At 47.4% G+C, this 18,203-nt stretch overlaps 1 protein-coding gene across 1 annotated transcript in view; it reads left to right on the forward strand.

Moving 5' to 3' along the window:
* Nucleotides 1–18,203, forward strand: part of CACNA1F (calcium voltage-gated channel subunit alpha1 F) — a 1,139,147-nt gene that overhangs the window by 192,859 nt on the left and 928,085 nt on the right. Inside the window, exons 7-9 of the mRNA XM_069209307.1 lie at nt 12,290–12,442; nt 13,320–13,516; nt 16,858–16,961. Coding sequence (XP_069065408.1) covers nt 12,290–12,442; nt 13,320–13,516; nt 16,858–16,961 — 454 coding nt within the window. The remainder of the gene's footprint in view (nt 1–12,289; nt 12,443–13,319; nt 13,517–16,857; nt 16,962–18,203) is intronic.

The following is an 18,203-nucleotide window of genomic DNA, read 5'->3' on the forward strand; positions in this document are numbered from 1 at the left end:
AATATACAAAACAAGGTCAGTGTATATACACATAGCCAAAAAGTTTTGCATTTTCTCTTTTCACTCTTTTCTAAGTGCTGAAAAGTACTTCTAACTTTCTAAAAAGTTCTAAAAAGTTTAAAAAGTGTTTTTTCTCTGTCTTTCTAAAAGCTCTGACAAACTTTTTATCTTTTACTATCACTTTAACTCTCTCTAAAAATGTCTGGCACAGGCCAAAATGTTGATCTGTCCAAACTTGCATATGATCACCTTAGCTGGAAAGGAGCAAGGAGTCTCTCCATAGAGAGAGGTTTGAGTGTAGGGAAGAATCCTTCCTTGGAACTGTTACTTAACATGCTTAGAGAACAGGATAAGGCTAGAAGTGCCCCATCTGTAGAAAAAGTAGCTAATTGTTCCCAATCTGATCCAGGGACTCCCCCAGGAAAAGATTCTGGAAAGAAACTTCCTAGCCTGCCCATTACTAGACAGTCTAGCATAGTTGGTAATGATGATGAGCCACACCATACAAATAGTGTTGTCTCACATCATAGCAAAAGCATTTATTCTCACCATACTGGTAGTGATGTTTCTGTTAGCCAAGCTGTTAGGGTGGCCTCTGTAAGGGACAGGTCTCCTTCTGTCCATTCTCACCATACTTCTGTTTCAAGGCATGTCCCTCCCACCCACCCTGATGACAGATTGTTAGAAAGGGAGCTCAATAGATTGAGAGTGGAACAAACCAGACTGAAGCTCAAGAAGCAACAGCTGGATTTGGATAGACAGACTTTAGAAGTAGAGAAGGAGAGACAGAAACTGGGTTTAGAAACCCATGGTGGCAGCAGCAGTATTCCCCATAGTCATCCTGCAAAAGAGCATGATTCCAGGAATCTGCACAAGATAGTTCCCCCTTATAAGGAGGGGGATGACATTAACAAGTGGTTTGCTGCACTTGAGAGGGCCTGTGTTGTACAGGATGTCCCTCAAAGGCAGTGGGCTGCTATCCTATGGCTATCATTTAGTGGAAAAGGTAGGGATAGGCTCCTTACTGTGAAAGAAAATGATGCTAATAATTTCCAAGTTCTTAAGAATGCACTCCTGGATGGTTATGGCTTAACCACTGAACAATACAGGATAAAGTTCAGAGAGACCAAAAAGGAGTCTTCACAAGACTGGGTTGATTTCATTGACCATTCAGTGAAGGCCTTGGAGGGGTGGTTACATGGCAGTAAAGTTACTGATTATGACAGCCTGTATAACTTGATCCTGAGAGAGCATATTCTTAATAATTGTGTGTCTGATTTGTTGCACCAGTACTTGGTGGACTCTGATCTGACCTCTCCCCATGAATTGGGAAAGAAGGCAGACAAATGGGTCAGAACAAGGGTGAACAGAAAAGTTCATACAGGGGGTGACAAAGATGGCAACAAAAAGAAGGATGGTAAGTCTTCTGACAAGGGGGTGGACAAATCTAAAACTGAGTCTTCATCAGGCCCACAAAAACACTCTGGTGGGGGTGGTGGGCCCAAATCCTCTTTTAATCAGAACAAGGAAAATAAACCGTGGTGCTATTTATGTAAAATAAAAGGCCATTGGACAACAGATCCCAGTTGTCCAAAGAAAGGCACCAAGCCTCCTACCACTACAACCCCTACTGCTACACCTAGTGTCCCTACTAATAGCAGTGGTGGTGGGAGCAAACCTACTAATAGCCAATCCAAGGGAGTAGCTGGGCTCACTATTGGTAACTTAGTTGGGGTTGGCCTTGTTAGGGAGGCCACAGAGGCTGTGTTAGTCTCTGAGGGGGCTATTGATTTAGCCACCTTAGTTGCTTGTCCCCTTAATATGGATAAGTACAAGCAGCTACCCCTAATAAATGGTGTTGAGGTTCAGGCCTACAGGGACACTGGTGCCAGTGTGACTATGGTCATAGAGAAACTGGTCCACCCTGAACAACACCTACTTGGTCACCAGTACCAAGTAACCGATGCTCACAACAACACACTTAGCCACCCCATGGCTGTTGTAAATTTCAGTTGGGGGGGGGGGTTACTGGTCCAAAGAAAGTTGTGGTAGCTTCAGATTTACCTGTAGACTGTCTATTAGGGAATGATTTGGAGACATCAGCTTGGTCAGATGTGGAGTTGGAGGCCCATGCAGCAATGCTGGGCATCCCAGGGCATATTTTTGCTTTGACAAGGGCTCAGGCCAAAAAGCAAAAAGGACAGGGAAGCTTGGATCCTGGAACAATGGACCAAGTGCTCCCTAAAGCTAGGGCTAGTAGAAGCAAACCACTTCCTACTATCCCTCCCTCTACAGTGGATTCTACTTCTGAGGAAGAAGAATTCCCTCCCTGTGCAGAACCTACACCAGAGGAGCTGGAAGCAGACACTGCTGAGCTTTTGGGTGAAGGGGGGCTGCCAGAGAGGAGCTGAGTGTGGCACAGCAAACCTGTCCCACATTAGAGGGTCTCAGACAGCAAGCTGTCAAACAGGCTAATGGGGATGTCAGTGACTCTCACAGAGTTTACTGGGAGGACAACCTCTTGTACACTGAGCATAGGGATCCTAAACCTGGAGCTGCCAGGAGATTAGTGATTCCTCAGGAGTACAGAAAGTTCCTCCTAACCCTGACACATGACATTCCCCTTGCTGGGCACCTGGGTCAAATGAAAACTTGGGACAGACTGGTTCCATTGTTTCATTGGCCTAGGATGTCTGAGGACACAAAGGAATTTTGTAAGTCCTGTGAAACCTGTCAAGCCAGTGGCAAGACAGGTGGCAACCCAAAGGCACCCCTTATTCCACTGCCTGTGGTTGGGGTTCCCTTTGAAAGGGTAGGGGTTGACATAGTTGGCCCCCTTGACCCTCCTACTGCTTCAGGCAATAGATTTATCTTGGTGGTAGTGGACCATGCCACAAGATACCCTCAAGCAATTCCTTTAATGACCACTACAGCACCTGCAGTGGCAAAGGCCCTCCTGGGAATATTTTCTAGGGTGGGCTTCCCAAAGGAAGTAGTATCAGACAGGGGAAGCAATTTCATGTCTGCATACTTAAAGGCCATGTGGAAGGAGTGTGGTGTAACGTACAAGTTCACAACACCCTATCATCCACAAACAAATGGACTGGTGGAGAGATTTAACAAAACTCTTAAAGGCATGATTATGGGTCTCCCAGAAAAAATCCGCAGGAGATGGGATATCCTTCTACCATGCCTCCTTTTTGTCTACAGGGAGGTACCCCAGAAAGGAGTGGGCTTCAGCCCCTTTGAACTTCTTTTTGGACACCCTGTTAGGGGTCCACTCACACTTGTAAAGGAGGGTTGGGAACAACCTTTAAAAGCTCCTAAGCAGGATATTGTGGATTATGTACTTGGCCTCAGATCAAGAATGGCTGAGTACATGAAAAAGGCCAGTAAAAACCTTCAGGCCAGCCAAGAGCTCCAGAAGCAATGGCATGATCAGAAGGCTGTTTTGGTTCAGTACCAACCAGGGCAGAAAGTGTGGGTCTTGGAGCCTGTGGCCCCAAGAGCACTCCAAGATAAATGGAGTGGTCCCCACACAATTGTTGAAAAGAAGGGAGAAGTCACCTATTTAGTTGACTTAGGCACTGCCAGGAGTCCCCTTAGGGTGCTCCATGTCAACCGCCTAAAACCCTACTATGACAGGGCTGATCTCACCCTGGTCATGGCAACTGATGAGGGACAGGAAGAAGACAGTGATCCTCTACCTGATCTCTTCTCTTCCACAGAACAAGATGCTCTTGTGGAAGGTGTAGTTTTGGCTGATTGTCTTACTGCTGAGCAGAAAGATAATTGCATAAATCTCCTAGATCAATTCTCTGAACTCTTCTCTACTGTGCCAGGTACCACTTCTTGGTGTGAGCACACTATAGATACTGGAGACAGTTTACCTGTCAAAAGTAAGATCTATAGGCAGCCTGACCATGTCAGGGACTGCATAAAGCAAGAGGTCCAGAAAATGTTAGAACTAGGAATAGTTGAGCACTCTGACAGTCCATGGGCTTCTCCTGTGGTACTGGTACCAAAACCCCATTCCAAAGATGGAAAGAAGGAAATGCGGTTTTGTGTAGACTATAGAGGTCTCAACTTGGTAACCAAAACTGATGCTCACCCTATGCCCAGGGCAGATGAGCTCATAGATACACTGGCATCTGCCAAGTATCTAAGCACTTTTGATTTGACTGCAGGGTATTGGCAGATCAAATTGTCAGAAGATGCTAAACCTAAGACTGCATTTTCTACCATTGGAGGCCATTACCAGTTTACTGTAATGCCTTTTGGTTTGAAAAATGCACCTGCCACTTTTCAAAGGTTGGTGAACACAGTCCTGCAAGGGCTGGAAGCTTTCAGTGCAGCATATTTGGACGATATAGCTGTCTTTAGCTCCAGCTGGGATGATCACCTGGTCCACCTATGGAAAGTTTTGGAGGCCCTGCAAAAGGCAGGCCTCACTATCAAGGCTTCAAAGTGCCAGATAGGGCAGGGTAAGGTGGTTTATCTGGGACACCTTGTTGGTGGGGAACAGATTGCACCACTTCAGGGGAAAATCCAAACAATTATTGATTGGGTTCCCCCTACCACTCAGACTCAGGTGAGAGCCTTTCTAGGCCTCACTGGGTATTACAGGAGGTTCATTAAGAACTATGGCTCCATTGCAGCCCCTCTTAATGACCTCACATCCAAAAAGATGCCTAAAAAGGTATTATGGACAGCAAACTGTCAGAAAGCTTTTGAGGAGCTGAAGCAGGCCATGTGCTCTGCACCTGTCCTGAAAAGCCCTTGTTACTCTAAAAAATTCTATGTCCAGACTGATGCATCTGAATTAGGAGTAGGGGCAGTCCTATCACAACTTAATTCTGAGGGCCAGGATCAACCTGTTGCTTTTATTAGTAGGAGGTTGACCCCTAGAGAAAAGCGTTGGTCTGCCATTGAGAGGGAGGCCTTTGCTGTGGTCTGGGCTCTGAAGAAGTTGAGGCCATACCTGTTTGGCACTCACTTCATTGTTCAGACAGACCACAAACCTCTACTTTGGCTAAAACAAATGAAAGGTGAAAATCCTAAATTGTTGAGGTGGTCCATATCCCTACAGGGAATGGACTATACAGTGGAACATAGACCTGGGAGTAGCCACTCCAATGCAGATGGACTCTCCAGATATTTCCACTTAGACAATGAAGACTCATCAGGTCATGGCTAGTCTTATTGTCCTTCGTTTGGGGGGGGGTTGTGTCGGAAAGTACCATCTTGCCTGGCATGTTACCCCCATTTTTCACTGTATATATGTTGTTTTAGTTGTATGTGTCACTGGGACCCTGGTAACCCAGGGCCCCAGTGCTCATAAGTGTGCCTGAATGTGTTACCTGTGTAGTGACTAACTGTCTCACTGAGGCTCTGCTAATCAGAACCTCAGTGGTTATGCTCTCTCATTTCTTTCCAAATTGTCACTAACAGGCTAGTGACCATTTTTACCAATTTACATTGGCTTACTGGAACACCCTTATAATTCCCTAGTATATGGTACTGAGGTACCCAGGGTATTGGGGTTCCAGGAGATCCCTATGGGCTGCACTATTTCTTTTGCCACCCATAGGGAGCTCTGACAATTCTTACACAGGCCTGCCATTGCAGCCTGAGTGAAATAACGTCCACGTTATTTCACAGCCATTTTTACACTGCACTTAAGTAACTTATAAGTCACCTATATGTCTAACCTTTACCTGGTAAAGGTTAGGTGCAAAGTTACTTAGTGTGAGGGCACCCTGGTACTAGCCAAGGTGCCCCCACATTGTTCAGAGCCAATTCCCTGAACTTTGTGAGTGCGGGGACACCATTACACACGTGCACTACATATAGGTCACTACCTATATGTGGCTTCACAATGGTAACTCCGAATATGGCCATGTAACATGTCTATGATCATGGAATTGCCCCCTCTATACCATCCTGGCATAGTTGCCACAATCCCATGATCCCAGTGGTCTGTAGCACAGACCCTGGTACTGCCAAACTGCCCTTCCTGGGGTTTCACTGCAGCTGCTGCTGCTGCCAACCCCTCAGACAGGCATCTGCCCTCCTGGGGTCCAGCCAGGCCTGGCCCAGGATGGCAGAACAAAGGACTTCCTCTGAGAGAGGGTGTTACACCCTCTCCCTTTGGAAAATGGTGTGAAGGCAGGGGAGGAGTAGCCTCCCCCAGCCTCTGGAAATGCTTTGTTGGGCACAGATGTGCCCAATTCTGCATTAACCAGTCTACACCGGTTCAGGGGACCCCTTAGCCCTGCTCTGGCGCGAAACTGGACAAAGGAAAGGGGAGTGACCACTCCCCTGACCTGCACCTCCCCTGGGAGGTGTCCAGAGCTCCTCCAGTGTGCTCCAGACCTCTGCCATCTTGGAAACAGAGGTGCGGCTGGCACACTGGACTGCTCTGAGTGGCCAGTGCCACCAGGTGACGTCAGAGACTCCTTCTGATAGGCTCCTTCAGGTGTTAGTAGCCTATCCTCTCTCCTAAGTAGCCAAACCCTCTTTTCTGGCTATTTAGGGTCTCTGTCTCTGGGGAAACTTTAGATAACGAATGCAAGAGCTCATCCGAGTTCCTCTGCATCTCTCTCTTCACCTTCTGCCAAGGAATCGACTGCTGACCGCGCTGGAAGCCTGCAAACCTGCAACATAGTAGCAAAGACGACTACTGCAACTCTGTAACGCTGATCCTGCCGCCTTCTCGACTGTTTTCCTGCTTGTGCATGCTGTGGGGGTAGTCTGCCTCCTCTCTGCACCAGAAGCTCCGAAGAAATCTCCCGTGGGTCGACGGAATCTTCCCCCTGCAACCGCAGGCACCAAAAAGCTGCATTACCGGTCCCTTGGGTCTCCTCTCAGCACGACGAGCAAGGTCCCTCGAATCCAGCGACTCTGTCCAAGTGACCCCCACAGTCCAGTGACTCTTCAGTCCAAGTTTGGTGGAGGTAAGTCCTTGCCTCACCTCGCTGGGCTGCATTGCTGGGAACCGCGACTTTTGCAGCTACTCCGGCCCCTGTGCACTTCCGGCGGAAATCCTTTGTGCACAGCCAAGCCTGGGTCCACGGCACTCTAACCTGCATTGCACGACTTTCTAAGTTGGTCTCCGGCGACGTGGGACTCCTTTGTGCGACTTCGGGTGAGCACCGTTTCACGCATCCTCGTAGTGCCTGTTTCTGGCACTTCTCCGGGTGCTACCTGCTGCTGAGAGGGCTCCTTGTCTTGCTCGACGTCCCCTCTCTCTCCTGGTCCAATTTGCGACCTCCTGGTCCCTCCAGGGCCACAGCAGCGTCCAAAAACGCTAACCGCACGATTTGCAGCTAGCAAGGCTTGTTGGCGTTCTTTCGGCGGGAAAACACTTCTGCACGACTCTCCACGGCGAGAGGGATCCGTCCACCAAAGGGGAAGTCTCTAGCCCTTTTCGTTCCTGCACAAACCTCAGCTTCTTCTGTCCAGTAGAAGTTTCTTTGCATCCACAGCTGGCATTTCCTGGGCATATGCCCATCTCTGACTTGCTTGTGACTTTTGGACTTGGTCCCCTTGTTCCACAGGTACCCTAGATTGGAAATCCACAGTTGTTGCATTGTTGGTTTGTGTCTTTCCTGCATTATTCCTCTAACACGACTTCTTTGTCCTTAGGGGAACTTTAGTGCACTTTGCACTCACTTTTCAGGGTCTTGGGGAGGGTTATTTTTCTAACTCTCACTATTTTCTAATAGTCCCAGCGACCCTCTACAAGGTCACATAGGTTTGGGGTCCATTCGTGGTTCGCATTCCACTTTTGGAGTATATGGTTTGTGTTGCCCCTATCCCTATGTTTCCCCATTGCATCCTATTGTAACTATACATTGTTTGCACTGTTTTCTAAGACTATACTGCATATTTTTGCTATTGTGTATATATATCTTGTGTATATTTCCTATCCTCTCACTGAGGGTACACTCTAAGATACTTTGGCATATTGTCATAAAAATAAAGTACCTTTATTTTTAGTATAACTGTGTATTGTGTTTTCTTATGATATTGTGCATATGACACTAAGTGGTACTGTAGTAGCTTCACACGTCTCCTAGTTCAGCCTAAGCTGCTCTGCTAAGCTACCATTATCTATCAGCCTAAGCTGCTAGACACCCTATACACTAATAAGGGATAACTGGGCCTGGTGCAAGGTGCAAGTACCCCTTGGTACTCACTACAAGCCAGTCCAGCCTCCTACATGTATGAGAATGCAAGGAAAACACAAATCAGCAATGCAACAACGATGGATTCCTGTCTGAGGGTACCTGTGGAACAAGGGGACCAAGTCCAAAAGTCACAAGCAGCTCGGAGATGGGCAGATGCCCAAGAAATGCCAGCGGTTGGTGCAAAGAAGCTCTTACTAGGCTGAAGAACTGTGAATACTGCAGGAACGACAAGGGCTAGAGACTTCCCCTTTGGAGGATGGATCCCCCACGCCTTGGAGAGTCGTGCAGAAGTGTTTTCCCGCCAGATGGACGCCAACAAGCCTTGCTACACGCAAATCGTGCGTTTGGCGTTTTTGGTCGCTGCTGGGGCCCAGGAGGGACCAGGAGGTCGCAAATTGGACCTGCAGAGAGAGGGGACGTCGAGCAAGACAAAGAGCCCTCACTGAAGCAGGTAGCACCCGGAGAAGTGCCAGAAACAGGCACTACGAGGATGCGTGAAACGGTGCTCGCCGAAGTTGCACAAAGGAGTCCCACGTCGCCGGAGACCAACTTAGAAAGTCGTGCAATGCAGGTTAGAGTGCCGTGGACCCAGGCTTGGCTGTGCACGAAGGATTTCCGCCGGAAGTGCACAGGGGCCGGAGTAGCTTGCAAAGTCGCGGTTTCCAGGAATGCAGCCCAGCGAGGTGAGGCAAGGACTTACCTCCACCAAACTTGGGCTGAAGAGTCACTGGACTGTGGGGGTCACTTGGACGGTGTCGCTGGATTCGAGGGACCTCGCTCGTCGATCTGAGAGGAGACCCAAGGGACCGGTATTGCAGCTTTTTGGTGCCTGCGGTTGCAGGGGGAAGATTCCGTCGACCCACGGGAGATTTCTTCGGAGCTTCTGGTGCAGAGAGGAGGCAGACTACCCCCACAGCATGCACAAGCAGGAAAACAGTCGAGAAGGCGGCAGGATCAGCGTTACAGAGTTGCAGTAGTCGTCTTTGCTACTATGTTGCAGGTTTGCAGGCTTCCAGCGCGGTCAGCAGTCGATTCCTTATCAGAAGGTGAAGAGGGAGATGCAGAGGAACTCGGCTGAGCTCATGCATTCGTTATCTAAAGTTTCCCCAGAGACAGAGACCCTAAATAGCCAGAAAAGAGGGTTTGGCTACCTAGGAGAGAGGAAAGGCTACTAACACCTGAAGGAGCCTATCAGCAGGAGTCTCTGACGTCACCTGGTGGCACTGGCCACTCAGAGCAGTCCAGTGTGCCAGCAGCACCTCTGTTTCCAAGATGGCAGAGGTCTGGAGCACACTGGAGGAGCTCTGGACACCTCCCAGGGGAGGTGCAGGTCAGCGGAGTGGTCACTCCCCTTTCCTTTGTCCAGTTTCGCGCCAGAGCAGGGGCTAAGGGGTCCCTGAACCGGTGTAGACTGGCTTATGCAGAATTGGGCACATCTGTGCCCAACAAAGCATGTCCAGAGGCTGGGGGAGGCTACTCCTCCCCTGCCTTCACACCATTTTCCAAAGGGAGAGGGTGTCACACCCTCTCTCAGAGGAAGTTCTTTGTTCTGCCATCCTGGGCCAGGCCTGGCTGGACCCCAGGAGGGCAGCTGCCTGTCTGAGGGGTTGGCAGCAGCAGCAGCTGCAGAGAAACCCCAGGAAGGGCAGTCTGGCAGTACCAGGGTCTGTGCTACAGACCACTGGGATCATGGAATTGTACCAACAATGCCAGGATGGCATAGAGGGGGCAATTCCATGATCATAGACATGTTACATGGCCATATTCGGAGTTACCATGGTGAAGCTACATATAGGTAGTGACCTATATGTAGTGCACGCGTGTAATGGTGTCCCCGCACTCACAAAGTTCAGGGAATTGGCTCTGAACAATGTGGGGGCACCTTGGCTAGTGCCAGGGTGCCCTCACACTAAGTAACTTTGCACCTAACCTTTACCAGATAAAGGTTAGACATATAGGTGACTTATAAGTTACTTAAGTGCAGTGTAAAATGGCTGTGAAATAACGTGGACGTTATTTCACTCAGGCTGCAGTGGCAGGCCTGTGTAAGAATTGTCAGAGCTCCCTATGGGTGGCAAAAGAATTGCTGCAGCCCATAGGGATCTCCTGGAACCCCAATACCCTGGGTACCTCAGTACCATATACTAGGGAATTATAAGGGTGTTCCAGTAAGCCAATGTAAATTGGTAAAAATGGTCACTAGCCTGTTAGTGACAATTTGAAAGTAATGAGAGAGCATAACCACTGAGGTTCTGGTTAGCAGAGCCTCAGTGAGACAGTTAGGCACCACACAGGGAACATATACATGCACACCTATGAGCACTGGGGCCCTGTGTGACAGGGTCCCAGTGACACATACATATAGGCCACAAACCTATGAGCACTGGGGTCCTGACCAGCAGGATCCCAGTGACACATAACAAACATACTGAAACCATAGTGTTTTCACTATGAGCACTGAGGCCTGGCTATCAGGATCCCAGTGAGACAGTGAAAACAGTGACAAACACCCTGACATACACTCACAAACAGGCCAAAAGTGGGGGTAACAAGGCTAGAAAGAGGCTACCTTCTCACACTACAGTGCTGCAAAGCCGACTCCTGGCCTTCACCGTCGACCTGTTCCTGCATCTCCAGTAGGGTGGGTAGTGATCCTGCCCCAACCGGACACTCCGCTGAAACTGGACTTGGTCCCCTTCATTTGCAGGTCCTCTTCTGTCAGGATCCATCTTCTGTTTCTTCCGGTCTTGCTTGGATCTTGCACAGTCTTTTTACAAAGTTTATCTGTGGGTTTGGGGAAAACCAGGTTCTTACCTTGTTTCTCCTGGTCGCTGGGGGGCAATCTGGTACTTACCTTTTAGGTTTCCTAGTTCCCCCAGGTCCCCTCCACAGATTCCACTTACCTGGTTGCGGGTCTGCCTTTCACATTCCATTTTATTAGTACATGGTTTGGCCTCCCCCTTGGGTCTCTATTGTTTAATGTTATTTCAATGTTTTCTATTGCCTTCTGTGCCCATTCCTGATTACTAATGTGTATATAGTAGTGTTTTTACCCACCTTCTAGTAGAGTATTGCCTATACAGTATTTTAATATTTGTGTCACTAAAATAAAGTACCTATATTTTTGTAACACTGAGTGTTTTCTTTCTTGCGTGTAAGTGCTGTGTGACTACAGGGGTTTTACATAAGCTTTGCACGTCTCCTAGATAAGTCTTGGCTGCTCATCCACTTCACTAAGAGGGGATACCTGGACCTGGTGTAAGGTGATAACACCATAGGTGCTCACCACACACCAGGCCAGCTTCATACAATGCCTGCTATCCAGGGGTAAACATAATAACACAGAAGTAAGGTCACATGGTAAAGACACCAAATAAACATCACAAGATAGCGGGTTATAGAACAAATACCCAGTTTGAAGGTAAAAACAGACTGATTTTCTGGAAACGGATAATAGCTGTGCCAAAGATATCTCAAAACAATCGATGTGAATAAGAGCATGGCTGCTAAAGAAGTAACAGCTATAACTGTGTGACTCTATAGTATTCCAACTGCTATGTAAGACTACTTTCTTGCAGTTTTTTTAGTACTTGAATTTTTTTTTTAAAAACATAAAAAAGAAGACAACTTAACAGATTTCCAAGGGAAACGAAAGTATTTTTTCTTGCCACACCCCTTGTCACTTTGGCAGACCTAACAAGTGGGAGGGGAAGAAGTGCCCTTTGCTTTGCAACCGGTTGAGAACCCCATGTCTCTTTTTAAGATGCTGAGTAGGACCTTGTGGAGGATGATTCCTAACACTGCTGAAGATGTAAGAAAACGCACCTAGTGGACTAAAGCTCTCCAGCAACTCTCATCACTTCTTATTTATTGGGCTTAAACACAAACTAATGGGTTAAGGTGGCATTTCAAAGTATACTGTGCACCTCCTTCAGAGTGTGCCCTTTTGTGTAGGAACTGTGGTTAGGATCCAACAATAAAGCCCCCGTTCCTGAGACCACTCAATAATGGCATGTGTTTTAGGTATACGCGGTGTTTCCCCCATCACGACGTCTCCAGCCCCTGCTTCACATCGCTGTCCTTGTTCTCTCTTCTAGGTCTGCACATTGTGCTGAACTCCATCATGAAGGCCATGGTCCCCCTGCTTCACATCGCCCTCCTTGTGCTCTTTGTTATCATTATTTATGCCATCATTGGGCTCGAGCTGTTCATTGGTCGCATGCACAAGACCTGCTTCTACATCGGCACAGGTGAGAAATGCACAGGCTTTGACTGGCATGTAGCTGGACCCACTCCTTCAGCATTGCCCTTTTCAAAGGTGTGACTGGCAAAGGGCTGACACTGACACAAATCTGCTGGTATTTGGAAGGTAACCTTTAAGTGTGAATTAGGGCCTGACTTAGATGTCGGCAGATGGAATACTCCGTCCCAAATGTGACGGATATCCTGTCCACCCCAATATAATCTCCATAGGTGATAATGGGATCGTCATACGCTGGACGGTTTACTCGTCATGTTGACAGAGTAGCCCCCTCCGCTGAGATCTAAACCAGACGTTAGTCTCCCTAGGGTTTGCAGTTATTAATGAGGAATAACTGATTCTGTGAGCGGCTCCACCCCAGTTCTGTTCTTTGAGAGGCTCATACTGGGTATAGGTGTGAAAATGTGTGAAATTTTGTTTTGTAGAACTGTTTGGAATTCATCAGAATGCTGCAAAATTCACTTTGCAGTATCTCACATGAAATTTTAATACAAGGACATATCTTAACTTCAAAGGTAAATAGGGTACCAGTAATGCAACTGATTTGATGAGAAAATATCTCCTTCAAGGCATTTTTCCTTAAACCGGTCACCCATGGGAAGAAATATCACAAATCTTGTGGAAAGTAAAATTTGCAAATTACAAGACCTTAGTAAAACATGTGTTTTAGATATACCTGACCATCAGGAAATCTCTGGATTAACTACAGTCTGTTCTTCCTGGGGTCTGATATGAGCACATATTTGTTTGCCTGACCTGTGTTTTTAAGTCCCTCTGACACTATTTGACTAGTAATAATTGATCAGCTCTCATTTTGTTGTGCTCAATTAATGAGATTACCGAAAGTTAATGTTTTTTCACTGCAGACATCATCTCAGAGGAGGAGCCTGCACCCTGTGCCTTCTCTGGGCATGGCCGAGATTGCCACTTGAACAACACTGAGTGTCGTGGCAAGTGGGAGGGCCCAAACGGGGGCATCACCAACTTTGACAACTTCTTCTTCGCCATGCTGACTGTCTTCCAGTGTATCACCATGGAAGGATGGACCGATGTGCTCTATTGGGTAAGTGTAGGAGGCTGGCCTGGTTTGTAGTTGGTAACTTGGGAACTTACACCTTATTCCAGGTCCAGTTATCCCTTATTAGTGAAACAGTAGTGTTCTAGAAGCTTAGGCTGATATAGGTAGCTATAGCAGAGAAGCTTAGGCTGAACTAGGAGACATGCAAAGCTCATGCAATACCACTATAGTTACACAGTACTTATACACAAGTAAAGACAATACTCAGTATTACCAAAAATAAATGTAGTTTATTTGGGTGACACAGTACCAAAAATATCTTAGAGGCAATAGTCCTTCTGGAGGTAAGTATTATACACAATATATACACTAGACGCCAAAATTAGACAAATAATTAGTCATAGGACAGTGCAAACAATAGGAAATGCTATTGAATGCAATGGGAGAAAATAGGACTGGGGGCAAAACAAACCATATACTAAGAAAGTGGAATGCGAATCACAAATTCCCCCCTAGACAAGTGTAGTGTGTGCAGAATCGCTGGGAGAGTAAGAATACAGTAAAGGTAAGTAAATTACCCCACCCTAGAGCCCAGAAAAGCAGGAGTAAAGTACTGCAAGTTTCCTTAGGACAGACTACACCTCGTGATTGGGATGTTTGCAGTAACCAACCAAGTCTGCAAACAACAGCACCTGGATTCCTGATCAACCAAGTCCAGAAGTCAAAAGAAGTTCCAGGAAGGGCAGGAGCCCCTGCCAACCCAGAAGAGGGTGCAAAAGAAGAGTCCCCGGTTGGACGAAGACTGCAGAAATGCACCCTAGGAAGATGCCAGCGGGTTCCTGCGTGATGCAGAAGATGTCCCACGACATGAAGATGGATGCAGACGTAATTTTGTGTTGGAAGTCGCCAACAAGCTTTGGTTACAACAAAAGTGCGTTTTGTGTCAAAATGGCGTTGGCTGGACTCAGGATGGACCTGGGGGCCTCAACTCTGTGTGAGGAGGAAGAGGGGGCTCTCAGCACTTTTGAGACCCCTCAGCATGCCAGTCAGCACACACAGGAGTCTCGGGACACAGGGACAAAGGAGGTGCAAAACACATTTGGTGCAGCACAACAAAGGAAGGTCCCATGCCGCAGCAGAACAACTCAGCTAGTTGAACGTCACAGGATGGAGTGCTGGGGACCTGGGCCAGGCTGTGCACGAAGACATTTTGCAAATAGTGCACAGAGGCCTCAGGAGGTGAAGAAGGTGCGGTGCACAGGGGTACTGTCGCTCTCAGGGAAGGCAAGGTCTTACTTCCTCCAAATTGTGTCAGCAGGACCTCAGGACAGTCTGTGTTGATGGGATCCACCCTCTTTCAGACCAGGAGCACGCTTGTCGCTGTGAGAGGATTCCAGAAGTACCGGTCGTCGACTTGGAAGGTGCCTGCTTGAGCAGGGGAGTGACTCTGTCACCCCACAGGAGATTTCTTCGGTCCTTCTAGTGCAGGATGAAGACAGGGAGTCCTCAGAGCGTGCACACCGTGGAAACTGTTGCAGTTGCTGGCTGGAGGTGAAGTTGCAGAAGAAAAGTCCCCCTTGTGGATACTTTGTTGCTGTTACAGCAGTTCCTGGAGCAGGCTGCGGTTGATCCGAGGTCAGAGGCTGAATAGTAGTTGCAGAGGATTCCTGAAGAAACTTGCAAGCAGAATCTGAAGAGAACCCACAGGAGAGATCCTAAATAGCCCTGAGAGGGGGATTAGCTACCGTATCAGGTAAGGACCTATCAGGAGGGGTCTCTGACATCACCTGCTGGCACTGGCCACTAAGAGGCCTCCAGAGTGCCCCCACACCTTGCAAAGCAAGATGGCTGAAGTCTGGGACACACTGGAGGTGCTCTGGGCACCACCCCTAGGGTGGTGATGGACAGCAGAGTGGTCACTCCCCTTTCCTTTGTCCAGTTTCGCGCCAGAGCAGGGGACAAGGGGTCCCTGAACTGGTGTAGACTGGCTTATGCAAGGAGGGCACCATCTGTGCCCTTCAAAGCATTTCCAGAGGCTGGAGAAGGCTACCCCTCCCCAGCCTGTAACACCTATTTCCAAAGGGAGAGGGTGTAACACCCTGCTCTTAGAGGAAATCCTTTGTTCTGCCTTCCTGGGACTGGGCTGCCCAGACCCCAGGAGGGCAGAAACCTGTCTGTGAGGTGGCAGCAGCTGTAGCCGCAGTGCAAGCCTAAGAGAGCTGGTTTGGCTGTACTTGGGGTCCATGATCTTAGACTTGTTACATGGCCATATTCTGAGTTAGCATTGTGAAGCTACATATAGGTACTGACCTGTATGTAGTGCACGGGTGTAATGGCGTCCCCGCACTCACAAAGTCCTGGGAATGGCCCTGAACTATGTGGGGGTACCTTTGCTAGTTCAAGAGTGTCCTCACACTTAGTAACTTTGCACCTAACCTTCAGCAAGTGAAGGTTAGACATAGAGGTGACTTATAAGTTACTTAAGTGCAGTGAAAATGGCTGTGAAATAACGTGTGCGTTATTTCACGCAGGCTGCAATGGCAGGCCTGTGCAAGGGTTTGTCTGAGCTCCCTATGGGTGCCGAAAGAAATGCTGCAGTCCATATGTATCTCCTGGAACCCCAATGCCCTGGGTACCTAGGTACCATATACTAGGGACTTATAAGGGGGGTCAAGTGTGCCAATTGAAATTGGTAAATTAAGTCACTACCCTACAGTGACAAATATAAAAGCAGAGAGAGCATAGGCACTGATGGCCTGGTTAGCAGAGCCTCAGTGACACAGTCAAGTACTATACAGACACACACATTAGGCCATAAACTATGAGCACTGGGGTCCTGACCAGCAGGATCCCAGTGAGACAAGCACAAACACACTGACATACAGGTAAAAAATGGTGGTAACATGCCAAGGAAGATGGTACTTTTTTACGGTAAGAGCTGTCCCAACTAAATGGTGGACCTTTGCTGCACATACGGGTAGTGAGGTAGAATTACTGAGTAGCTTCAGCCTCCGGTAGTGAGGACTACTCTATGCACATTGTTAGCCCAGAAACTACTATGTCTTCTCTTCCCATTCAGGCTGTCCGATCACCTTTCTGAGAGCTTATCCCAAGGGTGTCAGCAACTTTCTTCCCCATCATGCTTTCTGATTATCTTTCTCCCATTTTTCCTCAAATCTGCTGTCTCCCTTCTTCTCTATCAAACTCACTAGTCATCTTTTTAAGGTCTTATCCCAGGCCTACCATCTTGTTTCTTCACTGTAATGCATCTGATTCCCTGTATGAGGTAATACCAATAAACTACTGTCTTCTTTTTTCCTCATCACAGCATATGATACCCGTTCCTATTCCTTTGATTTGTGATGACCATATTCTTCTCTCCACAGATGCAAGATGCCATGGGCTATGAACTTCCATGGGTCTATTTTGTGAGCTTGGTTATCTTTGGATCGTTTTTCGTTTTGAACTTAGTGCTGGGAGTGCTAAGCGGGTGAGTTCTTCTAGGTCTCTTCAATGATGGGTGGAAGGTGGTGTTTCCTGGTTTTAAATGCATTGGTTACTTGTGGTCATGGATGTTTTTAGTCTTTAGGTCTTGGTGTGTTCCACCTTGCTTGGGTGATTTTTGCAGTTTTATTTAGTGGGTTGTACATTGGTGAATTTAGTTGTTTTTTTGTAGCTTGTCTATTGTTTTGTGTGTGGGGGGTCTTGTAGTTCTCTTGCTATTGGGCATGTTATTTTGCAGTCTTCAGAGTGTCACAGGTCTGCATCACTATCTTAGTCTTTAATGGGCTTTTTGTTACTCCCAGTTGTGTCTGGTGTTCTTGGATCACAAATTGATTGTATTCATGTTCCCATTATACATATATATTGTAAAGCAGAACATCCCAAGTCTACTAAAGAAAACCTCAAACCCATTGAAAGCAATCTGCCTAATGTATTCTTAACCTAGGGGCAAAAAAACCTATCTAGGACATTTAGAGCTAAAAATCGAAGAGGAAAATTCAGGACATTGAGGCCAGACTACACCCAACTGCAAGACTCACTGTCATTCAATGATCTCAATAAGTGGATAAATCAGAAGCCAGCATCAGAGTAGACTTCTGGCATAGTCTTAGGAGCACTAAGGCAGATGGCGGACACAAGGGGGCTCTAGAATGACTTGGCCCACCGTATCTGTCATCTGATTCCATGACTCTTCAGAATCTCAAGACTTATATCTTTTATCAGATGTAAAATATACAAAAGGTAAGTGGACCCCACAAACAGAGTAAAGGTGACCTCTTCTGAAGTGGAAAGTAAGGCAGAAATATGTGCTTCACGCGGTCTCACACCTAGTCGCTATGCACAGGCTATAGAATGTCAAATCCAGCAGCTTGCACAATTGAATGCACCTTGCTTGCAGCCAATTATTATTCCAAGATAGAGTCCAAAATACTGCAATACCTTTTTCTATCAGCAAAACATCTTCCTCGGTTTGCCCCATCCATTCCCACTGTTCTTGCTTTATAGGCTCTGTGCTGCTTCCCAGTTCAGCAAATAACACAATTTATAACTAATATAAACCACTCCAGAGATTTCTCCCTCATAAACCTGTAGTCACCCTCCAATTTAAATACCCTTACCTCTGACTTGACTCCAACTTATGTAAGTAAGCAGCTGATGACTGACCTGAGTTTGAATGTACCCCACATACATTCTTCTCTCCTGCACTCCTGCCTTTCCATTATGCTTA

This window comes from Pleurodeles waltl, chromosome 10, assembly GCF_031143425.1.
Source record: "Pleurodeles waltl isolate 20211129_DDA chromosome 10, aPleWal1.hap1.20221129, whole genome shotgun sequence".
NCBI classification, from domain to species: domain Eukaryota; kingdom Metazoa; phylum Chordata; class Amphibia; order Caudata; family Salamandridae; genus Pleurodeles; species Pleurodeles waltl.